The following is a 26,895-nucleotide window of genomic DNA, read 5'->3' on the forward strand; positions in this document are numbered from 1 at the left end:
GTGCCTTACCGACAGACTGGGAATCTCATTTACCAGCTGAACTGCTGAGGGTATTGCTTTAACACGTGACTAGCATCAGTGTTCATTTACTAATGTCAATGTTAAATGCCCCTGTTTTCTATACTCCTTTTCCTGGTGTTGGTGAAGTTTTTTTGTGAAGAAAAATGTGTGGACTGTGAAAGATGTGGTGCATAGTTGGTTGTGGTCATAGCTTGGCGCTCAAAATGGCACAGAATGTTCTGGATGTGAAGTTTTGACACAGACCCACCTGCCTGGTGTGCCCAGCCAGCCTGTGCCTCCACCAGCCTGCCTTCATCACAGGCTCCACTGCTTGTCTGGGCTCACTGATCCCTCAAATGTCACAGAACGTGTTTGCTTGTCAGATTTAGGCCACGAGTCGCTTTCGCGCAAACATTTCAGAAAAGCGCCACGACCTTCCGCACAACTGTCTTCCCTTCCAAACTGGCCGGGGTGTGTGCAATGGCTTCCCCAAGTCAATAAATCATCCACCGTCCCCACCCAAAAAGGATTAACAAACGCCACAAACTATATTTGGATGAAGTGGTAATCTGTGGAGTTGGTTTATGAGGTGAAAGAAGGTATTCACTGCTCTGCTCCTGAACTCTTGTGTAGAGTGCTTTGTGTATCTGTCAGGATATGGACAAGCTGGAGGGACTGAAAGCGAAAGAGAAGGAGGGTGGTTTGGGGAAGGTGGGGTGTTGGGTGGGGTGGTAAACGAAAATAGAGTTCTATGAGGTGACCAACCATGAGCAAAGCACAGCTCTGTGAGGTGTCAACGTCATGGGACATCACATTAAAGAATGGAAAATACTAAAGCTGGAGAACACATTCCAGCTGAAGGCACCACCCTTACACACATACATCACCGGCAATGAATAGTCAATAGCCAATGAATGAATAGCCTGTGCTCAAGTATGAATTTAATAGCACAACCTGGACCAGGGTTTTCCAGCCACTGCCTGGATATTAAGCAGAACTCCTCTGTTAATTCTGTGTGCATGACAGTGAGAGCAGCCGAAGACTCCATTGATCTCTGTCATTAGTCTGCTAGTGCTGATGGTATTAGACAGGAATTATCCGGAAGGGAAAGTGGAGGGTGTTTCCTGAGCGGAGCTGTCGCTGGAACAAATGAGATTCAGTAAAATGGCTGTAATAGTTTTGGCACATAATCTTACCAACCTGCTGTCAGGGCTTTCAAACTGAAATTGGGCAGAAATAGCTTTCCCCGGGCTGTGGTATATTAATGGAATGGGGGTACATGTGGATAAAGTGATTCAATCTGCAATTAGGAGTATTAGAATATTATGTCATAAAACCTAGAATAAGTTTTAAAGTTTAATTGAAGCGGCACTACTCAGAGTGGTGAATCCTCAATCATTCTCCCACACAGGAAAGAGGGAGAATGACAGCCAGGTAATAGTCATTTTTTGTGTTCAGGTGGGCAATTGTGGAAATTGATGAAGTAATTTTTCCCGGGCTCAGGAAAGGCCATCCTCATTCTCTGCCTCCAATTTCGCAGCTTCCTGTGTGAAGTATTGGTGTCAGGATTAAAAACGGACCCCTCCACTCATCATATTAGCATCGACAGTGAAATGTGCCAGTGGGGTGGGTAGCATGAAGAGAAACTACAAGCCTGCATTCTGTTTCACAGGCAATGGAGATTGTCAGAAGAAGCAACACACCCCTGAGGAGGGACAGCTGGATTCTCTCTCTCTCCCTCTCTTTCTCTCTCTCCCTTTCTTTTTATATAAGTATGTTCACTCATATTAATTAACAGACCCTTACATTTTGTTTTCTGAACAGTACATGGTCTTGGTGTTAGAGCCACTCAAAAATGTCCATGATTGGATCCTCTGCCTTTTCTCTTAAAGGGGCATCCCAGGAAAGAAGTGTGGGACCATTATAGTCAAGGCAGAGGAGCTGAACAACTGCAGGGTGAGTGAGCTCTTTCTGCTCTTTCACACACAAGGCAAATGTGGAACCAAGGGCATAAACCAGTTACTTGCTGGAAAATTATGCTCATGAAAGTTGACCACTCCTGCATTAATATTTGGCCATTCTGTAAGGTATACTGTAACTGAATAAACACTTGCAGTTTTGTAAAGCTTTAATATTAACGTAGCTACAAGGTGTTTCTGCTGTGTATGCAGAGCTTAGTGTCAGGGGGATGGGATGAGACAGGCGCAGAAAGAGTGCTGGAGATGAAAATATGCCACTTCCTGTGTTGCACCTGTGCCACTGCCCCTATCCAAAACTCACAGCTTAGTATTCCCGCAATCACACAGTTCCTGTACAGCGCCATACTCACCTACACCTGTCATGCAAGCACACACACACACACACACACAAACACACACACATACACTAATGCTCATGCACACAGGCAAACGCAAGCACACACACACACACACACACACACACAAACAGAGCCTTCGGAGGGCACCATACTGGGAACGCCAGTGCGTGTGCTTGTGAGTGTGTGTGGGGAAGGCTTGTGGATTTGGGCAGGTGTATATAATGACACTACTCCAGGTGTATACAATGGCACTACTCCAATTTTTTTGTGTTTACTAATGTCTTTGCTACTTGACTTGTCTGATCTACTCTGTCTTTTCCGCTTTGATGAAAGGAAATGAATTTTTGGGATACGCACCTGTGTAAATGTACTCGTATAGTCCTCTCATTTGACCAGCGTGACTGTCTGGCAGGCTAACCAGCATACAGTACACACACGCACACGGACATGTATGCATACAGGCCATTGCACGCCCTGCGGCTAGCCTGCACTGCATAACCAATTCAAAGTCTAATTTCAGCCTTTGCCATTTATAAATGGGAACCAGTACTGGTAATTTAACAGACAAATGGAAGATGCAAACTGAAGCAGATGTGATTTAACTCCAGCTTTCCTGTGATTACCTGACACCCCCACTGCCGTTTCGGCTATTAGCATCATTGTACGAATACTGTCACTCTCTAAGTACATGATAACACTTTCAATAAATTGCCCTTTAAAAGAGATATATGACTTTCAGAAGCACTACAGAAACTTTCATCGAATGCAACTTTTCATCAGTGACTGCAAATGCATGTAGGTGGATATAGGCATATTTATTAATGTATATGTAGTGCTTATACTTTGTACTGTTTGCAAATAGTTACCATTTGAAGGACTATTCATAGAAACTGTGAGCAAATGTACTTTGTGCATGTACTTTATTTATACTTTCTGCATTTCGCCATGCGTCAGGAGTCTGTGATGATGCAGTTTTGTGGGAACAAACTGGATAAGAAAGACTTTTTTGGGAAGTCGGACCCCTTCTTGGTTTTCTACCGCAGCAATGAGGATGGAACGTGAGTACCCCTTCCATGCCCTGGCTTTTACATCTTCTTTCTAAACTGTAGAAAATGACTTAATGAGCTCCTTTGGAAAAATAAGCTTGATTATGCCCACATGGGAGTTTTTTTCATCACCCTGACAGTGCAAAGTGGCAGGAAGCTCTGCATTTTTTTTTTTGTACATCTAGAAGCTTGAAATGGCTTCACCTGTAGCACTGCATTTCTAATCCCCCTTAAACTATTTTCCAGAGTACATAATCAAGTACAGCATAGTAAACTCAGGGCAGCAAATTCTAAAGATTATTAAAAATGCAAGATATATTAATGTAATGTTACAGAACAAACACAGAGTTTAGAAGAAAAAGAAACAAACATGGGAAGGACATGGAGATGTCAAGCATAGGTTTTTAGGTTTTAATCCTAAAGTTGAAATGGTGCAAGTTGTCCAGAAATACACAAATAAAGGAAAAAACCAGAACGATGCAAACAGGAATGACAGACTGTGATAATGCTAATGACTAGCATTGTTGAGATAAAAAGGGGGTTTACACAGTGGTCCACAGTATAACCTTATTAAACTGAAAAGAATGGATACCATTAATATGACCACTTTTCTGTGAAATGGATGAGAAAGGACCCAACACAGAATCTGTAGAATATCTGAATATCATCTCACCGTGAAAAATGTGTTTTAGTTTTAGGGTAACTGGTTTTGTGTGACATCCTTGGGTGTAATTTTCTTGCTCTGGAGGCCAATATTGGAGCATTAGAAAGCTCAAAATAACACAGAAACCGGTTTGAACACTTCCAATCAACTAAAGGAAAGGTAATGCATGGTCTGTCTGAAGCCATATAGCACATTTGTCATGTTCTAGTGCATCATTTCAGAAAAGTGTGCTCATCTCCTGCCTTCTCTCTCTCTCTCGGGCTGAGAGCAGCTCGCAGGAGTGGGCGAGGTAATGACTTTTTTTATTGCTTCTTTGTTTTTCCCAAAGTGCTTCTTCAGACTGCTCTATTTGTGAATTGCTTCTCTTGGTGGGAGATACAGAACTCCTGAACTCATGAGATAACTTTAAAAAGCTACCGTTCCTGAGAGATTGAAGTGGTCAGTACCGGTATGACAGCATCATAACTAATGGCCCTGTGTCTGAAAGGAATAGTATCAAACAGCACAGAGAAACCTTGCCCAGCTACAGAGATATTACTCAACCACTGCACTCTACAGCAAGAAACACTGTTCACTCACAGCACTGTACAGCACAGAGAAACACTGTTCACCCACAGCACTGTACAGCAGAGAGAAACACTGTTCACCCACAGCACTATACAGCACAGAGAAACACTGTTCACCCACAGTACTATACAGCACTGAGAAATGCTGTTCACTCCAGCCCTATATGCCGCAGAGAAATACTGTTCACTCACTGCACTGTACAGCACAGAGAAACACTGTTCACCCACAGCACTGTACAGCACAGAGAAACACTCATCACTCACTGCATGTAGAGCACAGAGAAACACTGATCACTCACTCACTGCCCTACCCGAAAATCCCAAGAACACTGCTTAGTAATGAGCACGCTGCCACAAACATGTTTTATATAGAGTTCATTTTGTAAGAACGTCTCTATTGTATTCATATGCTAATAGGTGAAGCTCTATCCCATAATAATAATAAAATATATCAATTGTAATGGCCTACCAGTGGGTAACCAACTCCCTTTTTATTGCTGCAGTACACTCTGCAGCAATATACACATGCCGCCAAAGGATGTAAATAAATAGCACATTTAAAAATTTCATCATCATCATCATTATGAAAATATGTGCCAAAACAACTGGAAAATCATCTTTGTAGAAATCACAGCTTGAACCCTGAACATGTTGCATCAGTGTTAGGTTGATATGAGGCTGGGCTCACTTGTTGCTTAGAAGCAAAATGTAAACACCATTTCACAGTGTATGCACTGCACTGGAACTCGTATCCTAAGTAAGTGTTTTGGTAAACAGCCTCAGTGTTAAATAGAGTGTCACACTTAGAACAATGCAAAGGAAAGGCAAGATATGATACTGTCAGATAGGCAAGGATTATTTAAATTTTCATTACATTTTCATTTTCTGAATCCAGCGGTTCCAACAGTTAATGCCCTTGTTAAAATGTAGATGCATGCCGTGATGCATGCCCTGACTGGGTGATGCCAAGTTGAGGTGTTTATGTGTCACACTGAATGTTTTCAGATCTTTAGACAAAATGTAATATTACACAAAGGGAAATGGAGTTAACACAACGTGCATTTTTGAAATGATTATTTCATTTATTTAATGGAAAAACTATCAAACACCCATTTCACACTTGTGAAAAAGTAATTGCTCCTTAATTACTCAATAAAGTAATTAACCACATTTAATTGATATTGATTATATTCAGCTGATTGATCACAACCAGGCTTGATTGCAACCAGCCTTGTTCAATCTAACTCATATTGACTCCGATTGAGCGTTACCATCAAAGTGAAGTAGTCATCATGAAGTTTCTACAAGCACACTATGCCATGATCAAATTCCAGAAGAAATTCCAGGTGAGAAAAAACTGTTGTTCAAATATATCAGTCTGGAAAGGGTTACAAAGCCATTTCTTAGAATGAAAACCTGCCTTCGGAAATGGACGACTTGCCATTATTGAAGGAACCATGAATTCTTCTCTGTACCAGAAAATTCTTAAGGAGAATGTCTGGCCAACTGTCTGTGAGCTGAAGATGAATCATAATTGGGTTATGCAGAAAGATAATGATCCAAAAAAACAAAAGCAAGTTCACATCTGAATGGCTGAAAAGAAACCAAATTGAAGTTTTGAAGTGGCCTAGACCTGACTTGAACCCAATACAGGTGCTGTGGCAGGACCTGAAGCAAGCATTTCATGCTCGAAAACCTACCAATTAGAATTTTAGAAGAGTGGGCTAAAATTTTAATTAAAAAGTTAGATAGCTTTTTTTTCACCAAGTAAATTAAATGATAATTTAAAAAACTGTTTTCTGTTTACTCAGGTTCCCTTTGTCTAATATTGCATTTCGTTTAAAGATCTAAAACCATTCATTGTGACAAATATGCAATAATAGAGGAAATCTAGTAGGGAGCAAATACTTTTTCACAGCTGCACCCTCAGCACCCCTAATTCAGCTTCTGCAGTAGAGTGAATGTATCTGTTAAGGTCATGTCTTCTGCATTGTGAGACCTATATATTTTTTTTCTCCTTACCTCTGACAGGTTCACAATTTGCCACAAGACAGAAGTGGTGAAAAACACACTGAACCCAGTGTGGCAGGCCTTCAAAATCCCAGTGAGAGCTCTCTGCAATGGAGACTATGACAGGTGATGGGATAGGGACTTTGGCAGGTGATGGGGTGGGGACTTTGACAGGTGATGGTATAGGGATTTTGGCAGGTGATGGGGTGGGGCCTTTGACAGGTGATGGAGTGCCATTTATCAGGTACAGAAAGGTGCAGAATAGCAGAAGGACTTGCATGATCATAGCAGGGAGCTGAGTAATGTGAACGTTTCCACAGCTGGGTTGAGGGATTTGACAGTTTGAAGAGATCGGCGTAAACCGATGCACTCGAGAGGTGATGGGTATTGATTGGCAGAAGGGGACTTAATGAAATTCACTTTGAGGGAGGGAGATGGGTGTTTATCGGACAGTTGAATGGAGATGTGTCAGAGGCTGTATATGTCATGGTTCGAAATTTCCTTTTGTTGCACTTGTACAAGCGTATACAATTAAATCAACCCCTCTGGATTAATCCAGCGCCATATCACAATAAAGTCTAAAATGTTGCATGCATTGGGCATCATGATATTCCTCTAGTTACTTTATTACTTAAAACTTCTTTCTTTGATTATATTTTATTAATAGCATTAAAACAGTGAGGATTTTGAAGTTGGAGACAGGCAAACAGAGTCATTGCAATGGGTAATTTCACTTGCTCTTTAAAAAAGCTTCTGTCTCCAGCTAGGGCACTACAATGTTCAGGCCACACCTCTTATTTTTTCTTGGCCTTTTCAGTCTTAAAGAGCATTAAGACTTGTTTGATTTTATACAAAACATACTACATGAGTCAGGTTTGATTGAATTGCCCATGCCCTGAAACTGGTTAAGTGTGTTTAATTGAATCTAGCCCTATGTTAATGCCATATAATCCTCTCTTCCGATTGCCCTTTCATGTGTGTGTGTGTGTGTGTGTGTAAATACTGTGTAAATACTAAAAGTGTCTGTCATGACTGTAAACCAGCTTGTAATTCCGAGATAAGGGACAAAAGCCTAATTGTTTTGTAGTAGCCCATTGATTTGTGTTAGAACACATTCTCGGTACCAATTACCTTATCTGGGATTAGTGGTGACTGTGGGTGTACACAGCGACGTGTTGTGATGTCTATGGGGGTTTGGGATGGGAGATAAGGACGGGGCGTGTTCAGACAGGAGGAACAGAGACGCGGGAGACTCCACGCAGAGGGGGAAGCGCGCCTGTTTCTGTGGCGATAGGAAAATGAGGTGGGGATTTGGTCGTTCTGCCGGAAAGCTCTGGCAGATCTGAGGGGCAAAAATAACCCCCTGCCATGACTCTGTCTTTTCCTTTGGACCCTGCTCCGCTGACATTGTTTTTCAATGGGAGATATGGATTTTGACACGTTACACTGTGCAGAAGCCTTTCCCCATGGTCTCTGACTGAATTTCTCTCACGAGGAGGCACTGTGTCAAATCGAATCACAAGAACAGTAGGGAAGAGATTATAAAGCTGACACCAGAAAAAGGGACTGTATAAATGAGGGGGACGGGGGTAGGATAAAGGAAAGGTCATTGATCTGTTCTTGGGCATTTGGATAGGGTCATGTTCAGATTCTTTTCAAAGGATTTTTTCTACATTATTTATTGTGCCACATTCACAATGCTCACAGTATTTATAACTATTTGAGTCTATGTAAGAAAGAGGGAAAATGCATTGGAGTGTCAGTCAGTACCTGCTTTCCTTACGTCACTCAAGATTCTATGCAGGTTCTTCACTGTTCTTCAGATAATCCAGATGCTCACACTGAGCTGAATATATTGGCTGGCTTTGAAGCCATAGATCAGTGAATCTGCATGAAAACAAGCCCACTGTTCTAAAGAAAGGAATTCTCCCCCCCGACGTTACAGGAGAGCACGGCAGGTGACGTTGCCACTTAATTACACATCTCCTGAAATATGCAGAAACCAATTCCCCGGGAATACGCTCAAACACACTGCGGTCTAATCTTAATAATGGTCTTTTGATTAAAAGCAAAGGGTTTCTCTCCTGGCCTTGGCTTCTCTCTCGTCAGCTCTATTCCCACTCTTTCCCGAGCTAAATTGCGGTTTGTGAAATTGCCTCCGGGCTGAATTGCATCGGGCCTGTGAATTATCCTCGAGCAATGGGAGCTCTTTGTTGTGCTCCCTCAGTGCAGGGCACAGCCAGGTACCCGGGCGGGAAAAGCTGCTCTTTCCTCGGGCTCTTGAGGAGGCCGCCACTTGCCGGGAACCTGAATGGTGCTTCTGTTAGAGAGCCGCGCTCTCGAGCCGCTGTGAGATTGCGCCGCTCCGCGAGGGCGGCGGCGGGCGGCCTCTTCCTCCTCTTCCTCGCCTGTACCTGAGGCATGAAGGCCCAGCGCTGGTTAGACCCAGGCTGATCAGACCAGTGACAGCCCGCCACGGAGCAGAAATGAAACCGCTCAATAAAGCTATCCGCCGCTTCCTCATTAGTGAGTTCACGGACGGCACAGGCTCTCTGTGAGAGTGTGGGACGGGTGTTTGTGTCGATCGGTCGGTACTGAAGCTCTACATCACTGGCCTCTCTCTTTCCTACGCAGGGCGATCAAGATTGAGGTGTACGACTGGGACCGAGACGGCAGGTAAGCTGCCACTCACCTCTGCTGGCTTCCCTGCCTCAGACTGAGGGGTGTGTTCAATTCAGACGCAATGGTGTCCTGCCCTTATGCTTGGGTAAAGAATTTGAGCTTTACGTAGTTCACATACACTGCAGGTTTGGCCCTGACATAATAACTGGATTATTATTAAAACAAACTATATTATCAGTAGTTCTTGGAAATTGCTCTGATTTCATCTTTTGATGATTGATTGAAGTCACACTTTCTGTAAATCCCTCGTTCATAAATTCCCATGGCTTCTCTTAGATAGGTCCCCTAATTATACACTAGACAGATATCTTTATTAATATTCATCATAGCCACAGATGGTGTCTTTATTAATATGCAGTCACACTGCTGACTATATCTTTAGCTACATTCAGCATAACCAGCGGAGATAGCTTGCGCTAGTTATCTTAAACGATAAAGACATTTGCAGTGTGACACCTGGCCTGAAAATGGAGAAAATTGGAAAGTGGGCAGCCATGAAATAGCTACAGAGGAGCTGCCACACACACACACCACCTTCATTTCATCCATTCACTAAAGTCAGTCACATGGAGGTGTTTTTCACATGGAGGTGATGTGATTATTGCTGCTGCTGAAGAAAACAGCGCTAACTGCTGAGAAAACAGCTGAGTGCTGTAATGAGGTAAAACATATCATTTCTGTTAGTGTATTGCATAAATATAATTCGATTTTCAAAGTGTATGTGACATTCATAGATCTTAATGTAATACGCCACTTATAAATTCAATAAATAATACAATACTGCTATACATGCTGTATGCTACCATGCATCATTCTGTACGTAGAATTTATTTACCAAGTCTTCTAACACATTTTGTGAAAATGTGACAATTGTGTGTTTTCATTTAGTAAAATTTAAAGTTACCCATTGTATATTTTCATACGTTTTATGCTCTGTATATTTTATGTATTTTCTCAAATACTCATAGCTGTTCCTTTATATATTTTACTAGAGTAATAGCAAAAATATGTTTTATTTATATCGTTGGTATGGATAAGTGCAGGCGGTTATACTGCTGTAAGAAGGAAGTGATGTAATGAGAGGAGAGTGGCAGAAGCACGGCTGAAGTATATGTGCATTAGTTGGAGTGGGGGGCGGGGGGGGGGAGAGAGGGGGATAAAATTAATTAAAATACAGTATTGGGCAATGATGCATCAGGGTGAGGCCATTATAGTGAGAAAATGTGTCTTGTGTGCCCCGTAGCCATGACTTCATTGGCGAGTTCACCACCACCTACAGAGAGCTATCCCGGGGCCAGTCACAGTTTAACGTGTACGAGGTGAGAAAGAGCCAATCAGAGCCCATCGTCCCGCTGCCACTCATCGGCATGACATCGACCATGCACACACAAAAACATATGTCCAATTACACGAATACACACAAACCCGCACCCACTTATAAACATATGTCCAATTACACGAATACACACAAACCCGCACCCACTTATAAACATATGTCCACATTTCTACTATTTGCCAGTAACTCAACATGAGAGATCATGATAGATTTTCAAGTCCAAGCAACACTTTACTGACAGCCAACAATTTCCATCTCTCATTAAGCAAACACAGTCTGCTGTAAACAACTCACCACTTATGTTCTTTCCTCCCTGAAATTGTGTTACAATTAAGAACCATTTTATAGCTTTTCTTTGGAGAGTGCTTAGACCCTTCTCAAGACATGAGCACCCCTATGAGTGATTGTGTGTATGTGTGCGAGAGCATACAGTACTTGTGTACATTTGTGTGTGTGTGTGTGTGGGTGCGATTATGTGTGCATGCTTGCATGTGTGTGTGTATGTGTGTGTGTGTGTGTGTGTATGTGTGTGTCTGTTCCTGTAAATGCATACTCTCTCAGCTCTCCAGATGTGCTACCATATGTTGAAATTGACTGGGCTTTGAGATTAGTTATGCCTGGTGCAAAAATGGCAGTCCTGCAGTCCAAAGATGAAGCTATCGTCCCCCCCTCCCCCCCACACACACACACACACGTGTCTCCCTTCAGCACATACACCATGTCTCTGGGGGGATGTGAATGATCTATGAGCTGCTCCAGCTGACCCCTGGGGCCTTTTACTGCCCTTTAAAATCCTCCTTATGGCCTGCATCTCTGCATGCCATTCATTCTGGAAGAGGAGAGCCATGGATGACAGTTTTAATAGGACAGGGGCACTCCGAGCTCCTATACACACTAAATAAATATCTTTTCAAAAAATAGGTTTTATTTGGATGTTTTCTTCTAATTTACAGTTCAATATTTGCCACCAGAGCAGCATGGCTCTCTGTTTTTCAAGGGTTAAACAGACACAATCCATAGTTTAATTTTCCTGCTATTAAACAAACACAGGACATGTTTGTTTTGTCCAGTGTTACACCTGCTTTGCATATGGATTTTTTGCTATAGAATCTTACAGGCTGGGCACACAATTTCATTTAATCAGTGCTAAATTGACACAACATATGGTGTTATTTCATCAGTGCTGAACAAACACAGCATACTGTATTGTTCAGTGTTAAACAGACACAGCACAGTGTTGTTTCAGAGTTAACATGGGCTGCACATAGGCTGCGTAGTGTACAGTGTGATGAAGCTGACGTACTTCTTACAGGTGCTCAATCCCAAGAAGAGGGGCAAGAAAAAAAAATACCAGAACTCTGGAACGGTGAGTCAATGTTCTTTTCCTCTACCTACCTGCAGCAGCTGAGTAAGTGTGTGTGTGTGCTTGCATTTGTATGCGTATGTGTGTATGTGCATGTGTAGGAAATATGTGTGTGGGAAAATTACATCTGCTGTACTGTTGACTGATGACAGTTGGCTGTCAGGCCTTTTCAGTGTACTTGTAGCTCTGAGGAATAATTACCCCATAGTGGTAATTGTTTGGTCAGGTTTTAGCAAAACAAATGACAGATGTATAATTTGTGCTCTCTGTGCTGCACCAGTTTGGGGTGTGAGCTATTTTGGGCTGACTATTTAATTAGTGAGATCTACTGTAAGCTTTTGCTCCTGTGAGCCATTAAAAGCATTGTGTACATGTTTGTTCATATGTGTATGTCTGTGCAAGTGTGTGGGTGTGATTATTATGGGAGCTAAAATTGGTCACGCTCGCTAAACTCAATGAATCGTTGACAGAGCCGAGAGCATGTTGGTTTTAATTAAGATATGTTGTTGGTTGGATTCCAACAGAGCCTGCTCCTTAATTAGGAAATAACACAGCCTTACCATCTAACTTTTAAATGCTCCATATCAGGATAAGTATCACTATAGAGCTGTTGGAGGGTAAGAGACCCACTGTGTGACTCATTAAGAATATGATTTACTCATAAATATCAAGAGCTCCCTCACTGATTTTAATTGCTCCATCACGAGTTTTGATTTCAGATGAGTTGAGGGTGCCTTCTTGATTGCTGTTAGGATGACTTTGATTAAATGACTAGGATGACTCTTGCAATGTTTCCTTCACAGTTGCAGAGTGAAGTGCTGTTGCTTTGCCATCCTCCCTCTGGAATCGGCGGTGGTCTGTGGAAGACAGGTGTGGCGACAGGTGAAGTTTAGTTTTCTGCGAGCGGCGCCTAATGATGCGTTTCCTCTGCAGGTGACTCTGCTGTCCTTCCTGGTGGACGTCGAGGTCACCTTCCTGGACTACATCAAAGGCGGGTGAGTTGAGTAACTCGCTACAGCTCTTTGAAACCGCCTTCCTGACTGTCTTCCAGAGCCTTACAGATCAGTTTTGTGTATAAGCCTGACCCACTCCTGCTCCCTTTGAGATTCCTTTGAGAATCCTTGAAAAACAGTGGTTCCTCCCTCTGTCCTCCAGATGTCACAGAAATTTTCCTGTCGATAAAAGTTTATTCTTTTTGCCCTTTGAAGAGGGTCACGTATGTCCATCTGTTCACTAGATTGTTGTAGTTTACCAAGTCTAGCAGTGTCTGTGGACTGATATTGCTAACTACCAACTGCCACCCACCCCATTGGCAATCACTACTACTGTACCAACTGGCAATGCTGGCTGGTGTTCATCACCAAGAGAGTCCAAAAGTGCATGTTCAGACAAAAAATATTTTATGATAGCCTAATTTGGCCGTGGAAGAATCCCCCCTGAGCATTTCCATTTATAGTACCCTGGTTTCACAGGAGATTAAGAGCAAATTCACTGTTAGAGCCATGAATACAAACACGGAAAATTTGCCCTTAACAAGTCTTTGAAAGACCATGGAAAATATAAATCTGATGTGGGCGGGAACTGATCTCAGGGGGGCCGGCCTAGGCTCAGTTCTATATTGGGAAAGCCCTCGTGTTACAGCTGATAATTACTGTTCTGAATGAACGTCTCTGTTTGGAGGTGGACTTCGATCCCCGGGCCTCAGGGGCCCTCACGCTGGGCCCAGCCACGCATGGCGGACCGCTCGCCCACGCTCTGACGGCTTTTCATAAAAACCGGAAAAATCCGACGCTCGCCGGGGCTTTATTAAAAACACTGCGGTCCTTTCTGAAGGAGGGAGCCGCTGTGCGGGGGGTGCCGATGACTCGTGAAAACCACCCCTCGTGAAAACCAGGACCCGCAAATAGCCTTTGTCGGAGCTGATGAGCATGGCGAGCGATCGATTCTTGTACCGCCTTGTCGGTCTCATCAAATATACATGGAGGAAGTTGTGCCTTTCCTAGCATCGGTGAGGATCGGCTGAACCGTCCCTCGGGACAACTGAACTGTGTTTGTTTTAATGGTATTCTTATAGATACTCTCCCCTCCCCCTCCACTAGCAGAACATTAGATCGGTCTCAGAAAAATGTTTAGGGACTACACAGGTAGATACATTCAGTTTGACCAAGTGAGTTTAGCTGATGTTGATACGCCTTTCAGTCATCCACCCTCAGGACAGTGGGGGATGGATTTTGAGTCTTTATCTATAATGGATATATGGATGCTCCTCCCTGAAATCAGGGCCAGCCCGCTCACACACCTCAGGAGGAGGCAAGCCTCTGGGTAGCGGGCGGCCCCTCCAGGTCTCAGCGGCGGAACCGTACGCTCCTCCATCTCTCAGCACCTCGCCGCTGCTTTGATTGGCACTTTGATGGGCAGTGGAGAGATAATCTGAGAGGAGAGCATCGTTCGCCATGAGTGGCGCACTGTGTGAACACTGCTCTTTTGTCAGTTGATGGTAATTAATGAGCTTTCCAGATGGCGGCAATGGGAAGATTCTTGTGAAAAAATACAGCTTTGTGAGAACAGTGTCTAAACATTATAGAAAAGACCCGTGGTACACAATATGTCCGTTTGTACTGTTTCACAGTTTCAATATTTTTTTGTTTTAGTGAGTGCATATCTAATTCTCATGAGAAATCTACCCATATTCAGTTTTTTCTTGTGTTGTCCTTGTTTTATCGCCTATTAATGTAATGCAACACTATAACCATGTATATATTTTATGTACAATATGCATGCTTTATGTGGAAAATTAGTCAAGCTACAGAAAAGAAAACTTTTTCAGTGACAAAACACGACTTAAACCATGCCTTGAAGATCTGTAGGAATGTTGAGAGAGAAGAATATATAATAGTATGGAGTGGCAATGTAGGGACAGTGTGGAAAATGCCAGCAATAATCATGGAATGGTTTTGCTTTAAAAACCTGGTAGAATGCAGAAATGCAATGAAAAATCTGCCCTCGGCATGAAAGGCCAGTGATGTACAGCAGCAGAGGAAGAAACCCAATTTTCCTTGGAGCAGATGAGAAGTGAATGACAATTCCACACTCGTATCACTTTGGGGCGCGAACCAAGAAGGGACACATTCCGGAGCGTGTTTGATAGGCATCACCTGGGGCTGACAGGATTGCAGAATATCAGGCATTAATAAACATGGAAAGGACCTTGCTTAATTCGGTACAGCCCTCACGTCAGTGGGGGTCAACTGACAATCTTGCGGCTCAGGTTGGTTGTTATCTACCCGGCTCCGCGGCTTTGCCACCGCAAGGCTGTTTGCTCCGCCCACCCCGAGCAACGGAGCCAGGTGACACAGGAGAGGGAAATACTCGCAAGATAGCTTGAATTACATTTGGCACGGACTGGGGGAAACGAATGATTCTGCAGGGCACAGCTGTTTTTGAGCATGTGTTTCCATCTTTCCCTCTCATTAGGCTGTCACACACATCTCTGCGGAGATAACACCGGGGGCCACTGTGTTTTCGGTTGGAAACTATCGTCTCGTAAAGTGCCAATTGGCCGGGCGCTAACTTCCATTTTTGGTAGAAATAGATGTAGCGTCGTGTTTTTACTGGTGCGTGCGTGGCTCCCTTCCAGGCAGCCTTGGTCTTTTTATTTAGCTTTTCATCCTCTCCTGAATTGGTCATCAGTTGCCTACACGTACGGCAGCATTTCCCATCTCTCTCCTGCACCGAGAATAAACGGACGGATAGATGAAGTTGAGAGAGCTGTGACATTGGGCCAGGGGTCAAGTTGTCCGGCTGTGATGGAACATGAGATGAGACAGAGCGCGTGTTTGTGTGTGTGTTTGTGTGTATATTGTATGATGAGAGTGCAGATATATTGGAATGACTGCTTTGTTCATGTATAGCTGGACAGCTATACAAGAAGCGTGACAGAAGGAGGTACAGCAAGAGGGAGAAAAGAGGAAAGAAGGAGGTGTGGACAGAAGGAGGTGTGAACAGAAGGAAACTTGTGTCCTGGCTGCCTCTGTGTGGAGTTTACTGTGGAGAGAGTATTGCCAGCTCTCTGATCATTCAAAATGACTGTTAGATATAATTTTTCTTTATATATCTTGTGATCATGTGTCTATTCATGACTGTTCTCTGCAAATTAAACATTGTTTAAGTTGCAATTTTGTGTAACAGTTCTTAAATTCAACAAGATTACGACATATGATTTATGGATAGGGTACTGAAATCTGATCTAGTATTCAAATAGAATCATATACTGTTGAAAGGAACCCTTATGGGAAAATGGACCCTTGTGTGTGTGTCGTATTTAGCATTCTAGAGACACAGGCAGGAAGTTGCTGTAGGGTTGTGCCATTCTGGAGAAGAGGAAAATGCTCCACAGGATGATAAACTTGCCAGCAGATGAATTTGTCGCGATTGTGTCTGATAAAGAAGTTGTAGCTATTGAAGGTGCAGAGAAGGGTCGCTGTTCATGCACTCTTCTGTGACTGGCTCAGTTGAGTCACATGGGGTGTCACATATTCTGTATTTCCCCTTCAAATGCTGCAGCTGTGCTTCAGATGAGAAATGTAAATTATTAGATTCAAACCTTTTACTACTTTTTGGACTATCCCCAGATTCTTTCATAAGGAAGGCTGTGGGAATTTCAATGCATTTCAACACAAGAAGATGACTCGTAAAAATAAGTGACTTGTGCATATAATATCACTACCACCCTTAACTACAGTACATCTACTTTTTAAAATATCTTCTTTGTCTAACAAGAAATAATTTAGCCTACTTTAAAATCCATCCAAAACCTATCCTCATCATAGACAGGGAGTGCATTTGTTTGTGTGTGTGTGTGTGTCTATTAATGTGAGTGTTCTGTAAATGTGACTGTAAATATGGGTTATGTGTTCTTTGTGAGAGGGAGATTTCAGTCAAATTTGCACATATTGCCGCAACAAACGAGGCTTGCACACCCCAACGACTGCTATGTGCAATATCTCAGGACATACTCACCGCCTACCTGAACGTCTCACTCCTATCGTCCTTCTCACGAAAAACATTCATCATTTGGGCGCGGCTGTGGAGAGCGGCAAGTTTCCGCACATTATGACCAGTGTGTCCAGAAGCTCTCTCCCGCATGACGTGACTGCAGCTCTCGCTCTCGCTCCCTTGCGCTCAGAGACATGTGTAGTCTGTTGGCATGTGTGAGAGCACCGGCATAATTCAGCAGTCCCTTCGGTGCCCGCTGCGTCTTGGCAACAGAGCTCGGAACAAGAAACGCTCGCGTCGCTTCTGTGAAATCTCCCCCGGTCCCTTTTCTTAGAATATTACGTGCTATCCTTCCACTTATCATTGAGAAACATGGAGCATTGAGCCGTATCTTCTTTATGAATTATACAGTAGGATATCTCGCAAAGAAAATAACTCGACGTATAGCTAGCGAACTGAAGCCGAAAGCCCTACCCTTCTAGTGATGTAGGGTTTTACCACTGGTTTGAGAAATTCATTTCAGTGTCTCTCAGGCCATGTGAGGTTTGCTTTATGAAAAATGTGATGCGCAAGCTCCCATCTTCTAGATGTGTCCATGCCGTCCCTCTTCTTAAAGACTTCCATGAATAAATGGAAATTTTGTCTCGATTTCAAATTAAATTGCATGGTAAGGTCTGTGGAGGAAGCTTGTGGCTGCTTGGCTGCTATTCTCATTGCCTTGTTCAGGTCTATGGGGAAAGAGTGGGCTCACTTGTGTAGGCACAAGCAATCAATACTGGCTCCAGTAGCTGACTGTAGCTTATTTTATTCTACCAACAAAACAATGTTATTTCTAATAATGAAAACCTAAATCCAAAAAAAAGGTTCATTTTTTATACGGCACAAGGGTGGACATAATAATTTGAATGGATAAAAGCAATATTCTGATCACAGAAGTTAGGGTAGCTGAGCGGGAAATTTTTATGTGCCGAATTAAAAGAATAACTCACTCTAATCCCTGTGGTCAAACTTTGGAACAGAGAAGCATGGAATGTGCTTGCTTAAGGATAAACCTGCAAGCTTCATTACTGTGGCATAATTCACTGTGTGCAGTGTGTGCAGTTAAGAGGAACACTGATTAAAGGTAACAGCGAAGCCACAAGTCATATAATTGCTCTTTTCAGAATCATAATGCTACCTCTGGGACATAAACAAACAGCGGGCTGTCGAGAGTGTCACTCCAAAGGCTCTGTTTTGCTTCCAGTGCCAGTCGTAGCGTGAAGCAATGCCACGGACTGAAGCGCATCCGAGGGAGAGGAAGGGGGTGGGATTCAGTGGACAGGACTTTTTCTTATCGCTTCACACTAGAGCAGCTACTCCGGTTCGCTGCAGTCCTCCTGTGCTAGCTACCCGTGTCGCACACTTCTTCGACACAGTGACTGCGCAGCTCGACTGGTAAACTGCAGAGTGAAAATAACACCGTGGCTGTGTGGCACAGTTCCCTGGCGAAGCCACCATGCTGGGTGGTGATTGAAGAAGAGACACCCAAAATGTGTGTGAGGCATGGGGGGTGGGGGGCAGATGTTTTACAGCTGGTCACTGTGTTATGAAAATAGACAACTCAAACCCTGACAAAGTACACATAAACGATGTTTAGAACAGAAAGGATATGATCTAATAGTGGTGATATTAATAAGACAAAAAAGCAATGATTCGACCTGAGATAAAGACAATACATGAACATGAGCAATAAGAGGAGTAGTAAATGACTTATTTATGCAGGTGAGTGATTCAGTGAGTGATGACAGCCAGACGTGAGCCGGCCTCCGGCAGGGCCTCTGGGCTAGCCAGGGGCAGCTGCGCCCTGCTAGACTCGTGGTGGCAGGAGGCATGGCCAGGAAGGCCAGTAGTTACAGATGGTGAGGCGGTCCCTGTTGGGCCCTCAGGGTTGTGCGGCGAGGTGCTGGAGACCCATGGAGCAGGGTACTGGGAGTGGCTAGGAAGAGCTGGAGACCTGGGAATTATAGGCAGGCTGTGGCAGACTGGCACTTGGCAGATGTACAGCCTGGTCTGAAAGCCTCCATTTCCTCTTGTCCACTACAGCACGCATTGGTGCTGGGTATTGATGCCATTATTGGCTGTGGCAGTACACTGCTAGGGGGTCCCAAAGTGGTCCCCCTTTATGTTAACAGAACAGAAACACTGAACAAAGAAAACAGAACATATCGGGTACTAGAAAACAAAAGATAACAGGAGAGGAGAGTCTTTTAAGGATGTTCAGAGGGCTGGGGAAACCTAAACAAACAGTGGTTGTGTTCCACAGGGTCTCTCTCTAAAGCGACCCAAGGCTGTGCTTTTGTAACTGGCCTACTGAAGGCAATTGGCAGCATAGCAGATCAACTGCATAGCCCTCCCTGCTCTGAGAATCAGTGCTTGTCTGTGCTCTCCTTACAGGAGACAGGTCTACATATATGATTATGAATAAAGAGGAAAAAGGGAATTTTCAAGGGAATGAAAATGCAAAATTGCAAAATGGGGGGATCATCAACTCATCAATTATATGTATTGTGATGTTTTGAATGCATCTCTCTATCTCTCACAGAGAGTGCCTGCTCGCTTTTTCTTTTTACCGACTTGAGGTGTTCCGGAACTAGCAAGATAATGAAAAGGGGGATAATCCTGATATAGATTTAAGCTGTGAATCGCTGCTTGAATGAAACATCCCAACTGCGACTAGGTACATTTGCTTTGAGAGCTAGCTTAGCTGCCAGTTCATTCAAATCTTTAACCATGGCTTAGTTTGTGTGCATACTTGGGTGGCTAATGAAATAACTGCCCTTCAACAATTTGGTAATGGTTGTCTGGTGACCAGGACCACCTGCTTCCCTAGGCCCTGTTCATTTTCACTGCAAGGGTAGCTGCAAAGGAAGCAAAGTTAAATAAAGTACATTATAGAAAAGTAACTCACTACTGGCTTGGAGATAGGACAAGATTGGTCAATTATTTTATTAATAATAATAATAATAATAATAATAATAATAATAATAATTAATAATAATTTTAGGTCTTCTGTTTACAGGGACTCTCTACAAGCAAATGAAGGTGGGGTTAGGGGTGCTGAGTTTGCCAACTTTTAATTTGAATAGGTGGCTCAATATTTCATTTATCTTGGCAGCATAACAGAGTATGCGAATGTAGCAATAATTTAAAAAATGGGTGTACCTGACTGTAAAAATATTACAGGCCTTTACCAGCCCCATTTCTCATTTGGTTCAAACAGCATGAGGGCAAAACATCCTATTATAATTTTTTAGCAACTCCATCATTTACATTTTTTTCTCTGGTGTGGTGCTTGTGCTTTGCTTTCAAGTTTTAAATTAAGGGTGTGGAGGGAACCGTGAAACTAATTTGTCAAAGTAAACAGTACGAATAAGCTATTCAGATTTCTGCATACGTCTTAAATATATACTGTCATAAATCCTCAGCACCCAGTGGTGTAATGTCATGTTGATAGATGTAGATTGATGTAGGAATCTGAAATGGAAAAGAAATGTCATTAAGCATTACTGCTGGAACTGCCCCACCAAAGTACAAATAAAAAGAGGCCAAAATAGCTGCAAGAAACAATTACAGGGTCCACGAAAAAGCAACAGGAGTTCCTCCTATCCCAGTGGCACTCAACAGAATAAATACATTCTGTATAAAAAAGGATACAGACCATTGAAAATACAGTTTCAGAAGCTTTGTGGTTTGGATTCACTGATGTTATCTTAGAAACCGGATATTTCCAGAATTTTGTGTGATTTTATGTGTGTAATTTATTTATTGAATTACTTTCTACAGGGAAGCAGAGTATGGAAGCTGTAAGATGACAAAATGCATAATGAAGTGAATTTATCATTTGCTTTTGTTTTCCAGAACGCAGATCAATTTCACAGTGGCAATTGATTTCACGGCCTCTAATGGTAAGCGCTATGGTTACTTTCATGATGAATACCCTTGGAGCATTTCTGCAGATAGTGAATAGCGTCCGTTATCAGTCAATGGAAACCATGAGATGAAAGCCACAATAGCAATATTTATTACAAAGATAGAAGAATCTTAGTAATCGTAGAGTTTTTCCACTGCTTTTACCAAAAGTATGTCCAGATTTATGAATTATGGGAGGTATTAAATAAATGCAGTGCCCCATCATCATGCAACCTTATTATGAACCCATACATTGCAATTTCATGAAATTAAAAACATGGACTCTGATCCTTACCTTAAATCTTATTTTTTACACATATAAAGAAAATATAGAGTGGTAAAGCATGTATGAAACAGCAGAGAAATGCAAATATTGAAATGGAGAAAAAAACTTGAATTATGTATATTCACAGACAGGCCCTACATTTAGTCTCATCATGGTCTTAATGTCATGAATATCTGTCCAGCATACTGGTCATGTAAGAGCTTGTGACACCTGATGCCTCACTGCAGTAAAAAGCCAGGTTCAGTCCAGACCCATTTAGACTTTAGATTGAAACGCTGTTCACTGTGGCCACGGGTTCTGATTTCTGGTTCTGTCCACCTTATGCAGGTAACCCAGCTCAGCCCACATCTCTCCACTACATGAGCCCATACCAGCTCAACGCCTACGCCATGGCGCTCAAAGCCGTGGGCGACATCATCCAGGACTACGACAGCGACAAGATGTTCCCCGCGCTGGGCTTTGGTGCCAAGCTGCCCCCCGATGGCAGGGTCTCCCACGAGTTCGCCTTGGTGAGCGCCCCCTTGCCTCTGGGCCAGCCGCTGCACCTCCCGCACACCACTCCAGATGTTGGGCCTGAGGCATAGGGTCTAACATCTGCTCAGATTCTCCTTGGGGGAGGTGGGGGGGGGGGGGGGGTGTATGTGTGAAAGCTGTGAAAAGACCACAGACACTTCTGCTTAAACTGAAGAGAAGTGAGTCAAACAAGTTTGAAACTAGCACAAGCAACAACAAATTATAAATAGCCTGATGGCAGAAGGGAATGTGGAGACTGAAGATTAATGTTTTAATTTTTAATTTGGGCAATATGAACAATTACGTCCACATTTGGCAGAGCGTCACTTGCTGCTTGCATGGGTCCTGTTGACGTAAAAAGCGCTCAGATCTGGCATTTACGCTCTGCAATCATGCGATTCGGCATGTGTCATCTTTGGAGACTGCTGATTTCACACTTGACTTAATTCTTCTGTGTGCCCAAATTCAGCTACAAACACTACGATGTACATCACAGACTGGGGCCTTATGAATAACGAATGGGAGTCTTCCCCATAGTGGGAACCAGCGGTGTCTTATAAATGACATTTTCCTCCCAAAGACATAATGTGAAACTGAATCAGTAAGAATCCATGGACCCAACTGAAGCAAATAAAGTGTATTTTAAAAGCAGGCGCTCCTCCCTTTCTGCAGTTATCTTAACTTTTTCTTTTCGAAGTTTAAATATTCCCATGATCGTTACTTTGCTGCTTGTCATGGCGCTTTTACTCCTTTATGTGGTACTGTGTTTATGGACCATTTCTTATAGCCTGGAGACAGTTATAAATGGTGTGAGCGGCTTGCTGCGTTCTTAATTGACGACAGACCTAAGTCCATCTGCATCTTGGAGCGCACGCGGCGGCCATTCTGGCTCATTCTGTGCGCGCGAACCCATTTAGACCCTGGACAGGGCATCGTCTGAGCTTTTGCTCATGCCTTTTGATTGTGATGCAGATGATTAATGGCGGATTTATTGACCAGTGCTGGAGGGGTTTCGTGAAGCAGAAAATAGGATCTTGGTGGCGTGACGGAACTGACACCAGCACTGAAGGCCACTGGGCACCACCCTTCTCAGTAGGGGGGGTCTTTTTCTCTATCACATAGAGGCCATTGATTGAGAAGGTGCATCATGACAGCTCACAGAGTGCCTGAAATACTACCCATTTTATTTAGCAACCGTGCGGTGTATTCCTTAAGAGCCTGTGCTCGTAACCGAAAGGCTACATGTTTAATTCATAGACGGTGACACTGTTGTGGTAGAGTATACTGGAGTGCAGTACTTAACCTGAACTGCTTGTGAAAATGTAATAATAGGATGTGAGCTCTCAGTCTTCCTGAATAAGGGAGTCGGCATAAGTAAATAATAATCTGAATTTTGCCTCTTTTATGATATGGCAGAACGGTAACCCACAAAACCCTTACTGTCCGGGGATAGATGGGGTGATGGAAGCGTACTACCAGAGCCTAAAGTCTGTGCACCTTTATGGACCAACAAACTTCTCACCTGTCATTAACCATGTTGCCAGGTAAGTTTGTCAAGCCAGGAACACAATCATTAAGGTGATGCAGACAACTGAAGGTCACTGTGAGTGTTTCCATGGCAATAGGCACTGACACGATCTTGCTAGAGCTTTCGAAATAAAGACAGATTCTGATGTAAACATTTGGGAGCTGCAAACTGTAGAACAGTGGAAGATCTCCAAGAGCAGGCTCTGGGTCTCTGGGGGCGGGGTGGCGGGGGGGGAGTGGTCTTTAAAAACAAGTCAGCGTGAAAAAGAGAAAACTTTGGAATCACTCGGCAAGTTATTATTCTGATAAATGACTTGGTTGATAACAAGCTAAATAAATGAACACTGTGAATGTTTTTGTCGCTCAGTCCTTAGAGACAATGCCTGCGCTGTGCATGCTACATGCAGCTGATTTGCTGTGGAATGCATTGTCCTCAGAAATATCAAAATGCTGCATTTGGTGTAAAGTGAAACATTTGAGTGTAACTTCACTAAAAAAAAAAACAACAGATCCAAAAAAGCACATTTAAACTACTGTCTGAAGATGCCCTAAAGCAAGCTGACATTGTAGCCGGTGTTTTATTCAAACAAGGTGGTATGAATCATTAGGTCATTAAGACGTGAATTTTATGTATGCAGAGTAAATAAATATTTTACCATTTACCTCAAATGCCTTCCACACCAATAGATGATTCAAGAGTGTGTTCACACGGGTAATTCAGGTGGTACAGTAGTACATTCCAAATTTTAGAGATAAAGAAAAACGGGGGTTGAACAAACGCACACGCATGCATATGTGCATGCACACATACACGAACGCCCATATGACTACATGTGTGTCTGCACACAAGGCCTAAATATTACATTCCACAGCTGTGTAATGCAAATGGCTTTCTGATTTACCGACTCCAGACAATCCCGAGGGTCCATAGTTCGTAATTATGTTCTAGAATTATGTTAGGAGACAGTAATTATGTTAGTAGTTTGCAAAATCAATACTAAATGTTTTAATGTCTGTGTTTATTGACCAAGCTCACTCTTCAGCATAAGGTAGTGAGACATTTTGTGTGAAAGTATTGCTTCTGTTCTTGTAGATCAATGTCCACTGTTAATCAGAAATTGAATTTCTTAAGAAACAGTGGAACAAACAACTAACTCTGTTAGATTGCAATCTAAAGCTAGATTGGAGTTAGACCTTCTGCATTCTTGCAGTAACAAAACTTAAAAACACGTGATCAATGTTCTATTGCATAATAGAGGAGTAGTCTCAACATCAGTTAAATTTTGTTGTCCGGCCAGATTTATCAGTGATTACAAGTTTAGCAACTAGCAGGAGCAGTCAGGTGCTCAGGCAAGGATTTAGCAGACATTCCAATGTTTTGTCACCCCTTGCAAACTTAATATCTTGGAGAACATAGCTCCACACAGTTCCAGTGTTTCTGAGTCTGCTTTCATACAGGTTTCACATTTTAATGAGAGAGGTCAAAGGGCATGTACTAATGAAGTAAACATAAGGGGCTGAAGTCTGTGTGAGGGGCTTTAATGTTTTGACCCTCTTCCATGGCAGTGTGTTCATTAGTGTTGCTTCAGCTGCTGCTGCATTAATTCTTGAGTTCATGCAATCCACTGACTCCTGTCTCAGACACCCACTCTGAACACATTGTCACACCCACGTTCTTTTATGAAAAAAGTTATTTTCCTTCATTAGGAACTTCTCACCTGTTTTCTCTACTGATGTAATGCACCGTATAGAATCATGCTTAACCTTGTCTTGTACTGTACCAATATCTGTTTCTCATTCTTCTTGGTTTTATCACAAGTTTGGCTCAGAGGTGCTAGAGCAGGGGTGGGTAAGGAGGGTTGTATTTGTTCCTGAATTTCTGCCAACTTGCTCTTAATTATTTAATTGGCCCATCTATTTATGTGGTCTGACATTTTAACTGAATTTCTTGATCAGCTCATGTATGACATTTGAGAACTTTCCCTCTATCCTTACAATAGTAATAGTTTATTATTTAAAGCTAACTGATTAGCTAACTGATCCAGGGTGACTTGGTCAACAAAGGTCTTCATATACAGACAATGGCCCTCCAGAGGTTTCCCAATCTATAAAAGAGCCATTTCATGTCTGCTGTGCACTGCAGAGTATAGTATGATTAAATGTAACGTAGTTTGATGAACAGTGTCTCTGTGATGGTGGTCCTCAGTGTATAGTGCGGTTAGTTTTTATGCTCTCTCCACCCTTGCCCAGGTATGCTGCTTCGGTGAAGGACGGCTCCCAGTACTTCGTCCTCCTGATCATCACTGACGGGGTCATCTCAGACATGGCGCAAACCAAGGAATCCATTGTCAATGTAAGAACGCCAACAGAGTAAGGGCAAGGACGTGTGGAGCTGGACTGGTATGGATTAGTATGACTGACAGATGCAGGCTATTGCAGTATCTTTAATCAAGGCCTTATGTATGTCGTGTGTTCAGTCTCCGCCCCAGTGGCACTCTCTCTCACATCCAATAAAATCCCTCGCTCACATCCACTCCTGTCTTGTTATCTTTAAAACACCAGCCAGTTCTTTTCATTGCTTGCTATGCCCACAATGTCTCCACACCTCCCTTTCCCTCAGCAACTTCCAGCGCATAAAAGACTTGCTCTAAGTATTTAGTTGTCTGAGAACTGTTCAGACTGATTAAGTCTTTAAATTAGCATGGAATATTCATTTAATATGAATATCTGCTTCTGACATACTGTGGTATTAAGAGGGAAAATCATCCCTCATTTGGCATTAAAAGTGTCTAATTATAAACAATTAACCTCTTATTATACTTCACTGCTCAGTACAATTGTGATTGGAACGAAAATTAACGCACAGGACATGGATCCTATTTATCAAAATTGCAGCAACGGCATGTTGAGTGCTTTTCTCCTCTTGGCAACAGGCCATAGCAACATAATTGCACTTGCTGATTGAGAAGACTAAGAGTACAGTGTGTTGGGTAACTCTGTTTCCTTCAGCTCTGTAAATAAAAGCGATTTGTAACTGTCGGGGTTGTTGCATTTTTGGACAAATTCATTTATCCCTGCCTGGAGAAGTTTTTACATGATTGTAGCACAGTAAAACTCAAGGCTCAAGGTCAGCTTTGCCCTGGAGCATGGTGGAGCAGCTTATGTGCATCACCAAACTCTATACACTTTCCCTATTTCACATCAAACACGCTACACACAGACATGTTTTGATGCTAAATTTTTTGATGGAAACACAAACGCTATTTAGTGTAAAAGTGTAGGTACTTGGCCGTGTGGATATTTGGCATCACAGTTATTTCATTAATGTGATGCATAAAATTACGTCTCAGTGGTGTTACCAGTAAAATGTTACACATTGCGATGACATATTATGTATTACAGATTTACTACCTATTTTACAGCCACTAGCATTATGAATAGAAAGAAAATTTGTTTAAATAATTAATACGAGACTTGCACCTCATATTACACCAAATTCTCTATTAGTGCCTGGGTTTCTTTAGTGATATATACTGGTCTCTATATTTGGATGAGATTTGTACTGCTGTTACAGTCTGTGTCATTCTCAGTCCAAATGCTATTCACTTTACACTGAATTTTTTTCCCTTTTTCTGTCCTTCC

The 26,895-nt window shown here is 42.7% G+C and overlaps 1 protein-coding gene across 2 annotated transcripts in view; it reads left to right on the forward strand.

The window, feature by feature from the left end:
• The window catches only part of LOC118231107 (copine-8), a 77,257-nt gene that overhangs the window by 42,862 nt on the left and 7,500 nt on the right, over positions 1-26,895 (forward strand). Inside the window, exons 7-17 of one of the 2 annotated variants that reach the window (XM_035424592.1) lie at positions 1,893-1,956; positions 3,272-3,375; positions 6,625-6,729; positions 9,238-9,279; positions 10,529-10,604; positions 11,934-11,987; positions 12,918-12,979; positions 20,877-20,923; positions 21,541-21,722; positions 23,143-23,270; positions 25,504-25,606. In XM_035424592.1, the coding sequence (XP_035280483.1) occupies positions 1,893-1,956; positions 3,272-3,375; positions 6,625-6,729; positions 9,238-9,279; positions 10,529-10,604; positions 11,934-11,987; positions 12,918-12,979; positions 20,877-20,923; positions 21,541-21,722; positions 23,143-23,270; positions 25,504-25,606 (967 nt within the window). Of the gene's footprint in view, positions 1-1,892; positions 1,957-3,271; positions 3,376-6,624; positions 6,730-9,237; positions 9,280-10,528; positions 10,605-11,933; positions 11,988-12,787; positions 12,855-12,917; positions 12,980-20,876; positions 20,924-21,540; positions 21,723-23,142; positions 23,271-25,503; positions 25,607-26,895 lie in introns of those variants that run through there. The other variant, XM_035424594.1, reaches the window with a different exon arrangement.

This window comes from Anguilla anguilla, chromosome 7, assembly GCF_013347855.1.
Source record: "Anguilla anguilla isolate fAngAng1 chromosome 7, fAngAng1.pri, whole genome shotgun sequence".
Classification (NCBI taxonomy): domain Eukaryota; kingdom Metazoa; phylum Chordata; class Actinopteri; order Anguilliformes; family Anguillidae; genus Anguilla; species Anguilla anguilla.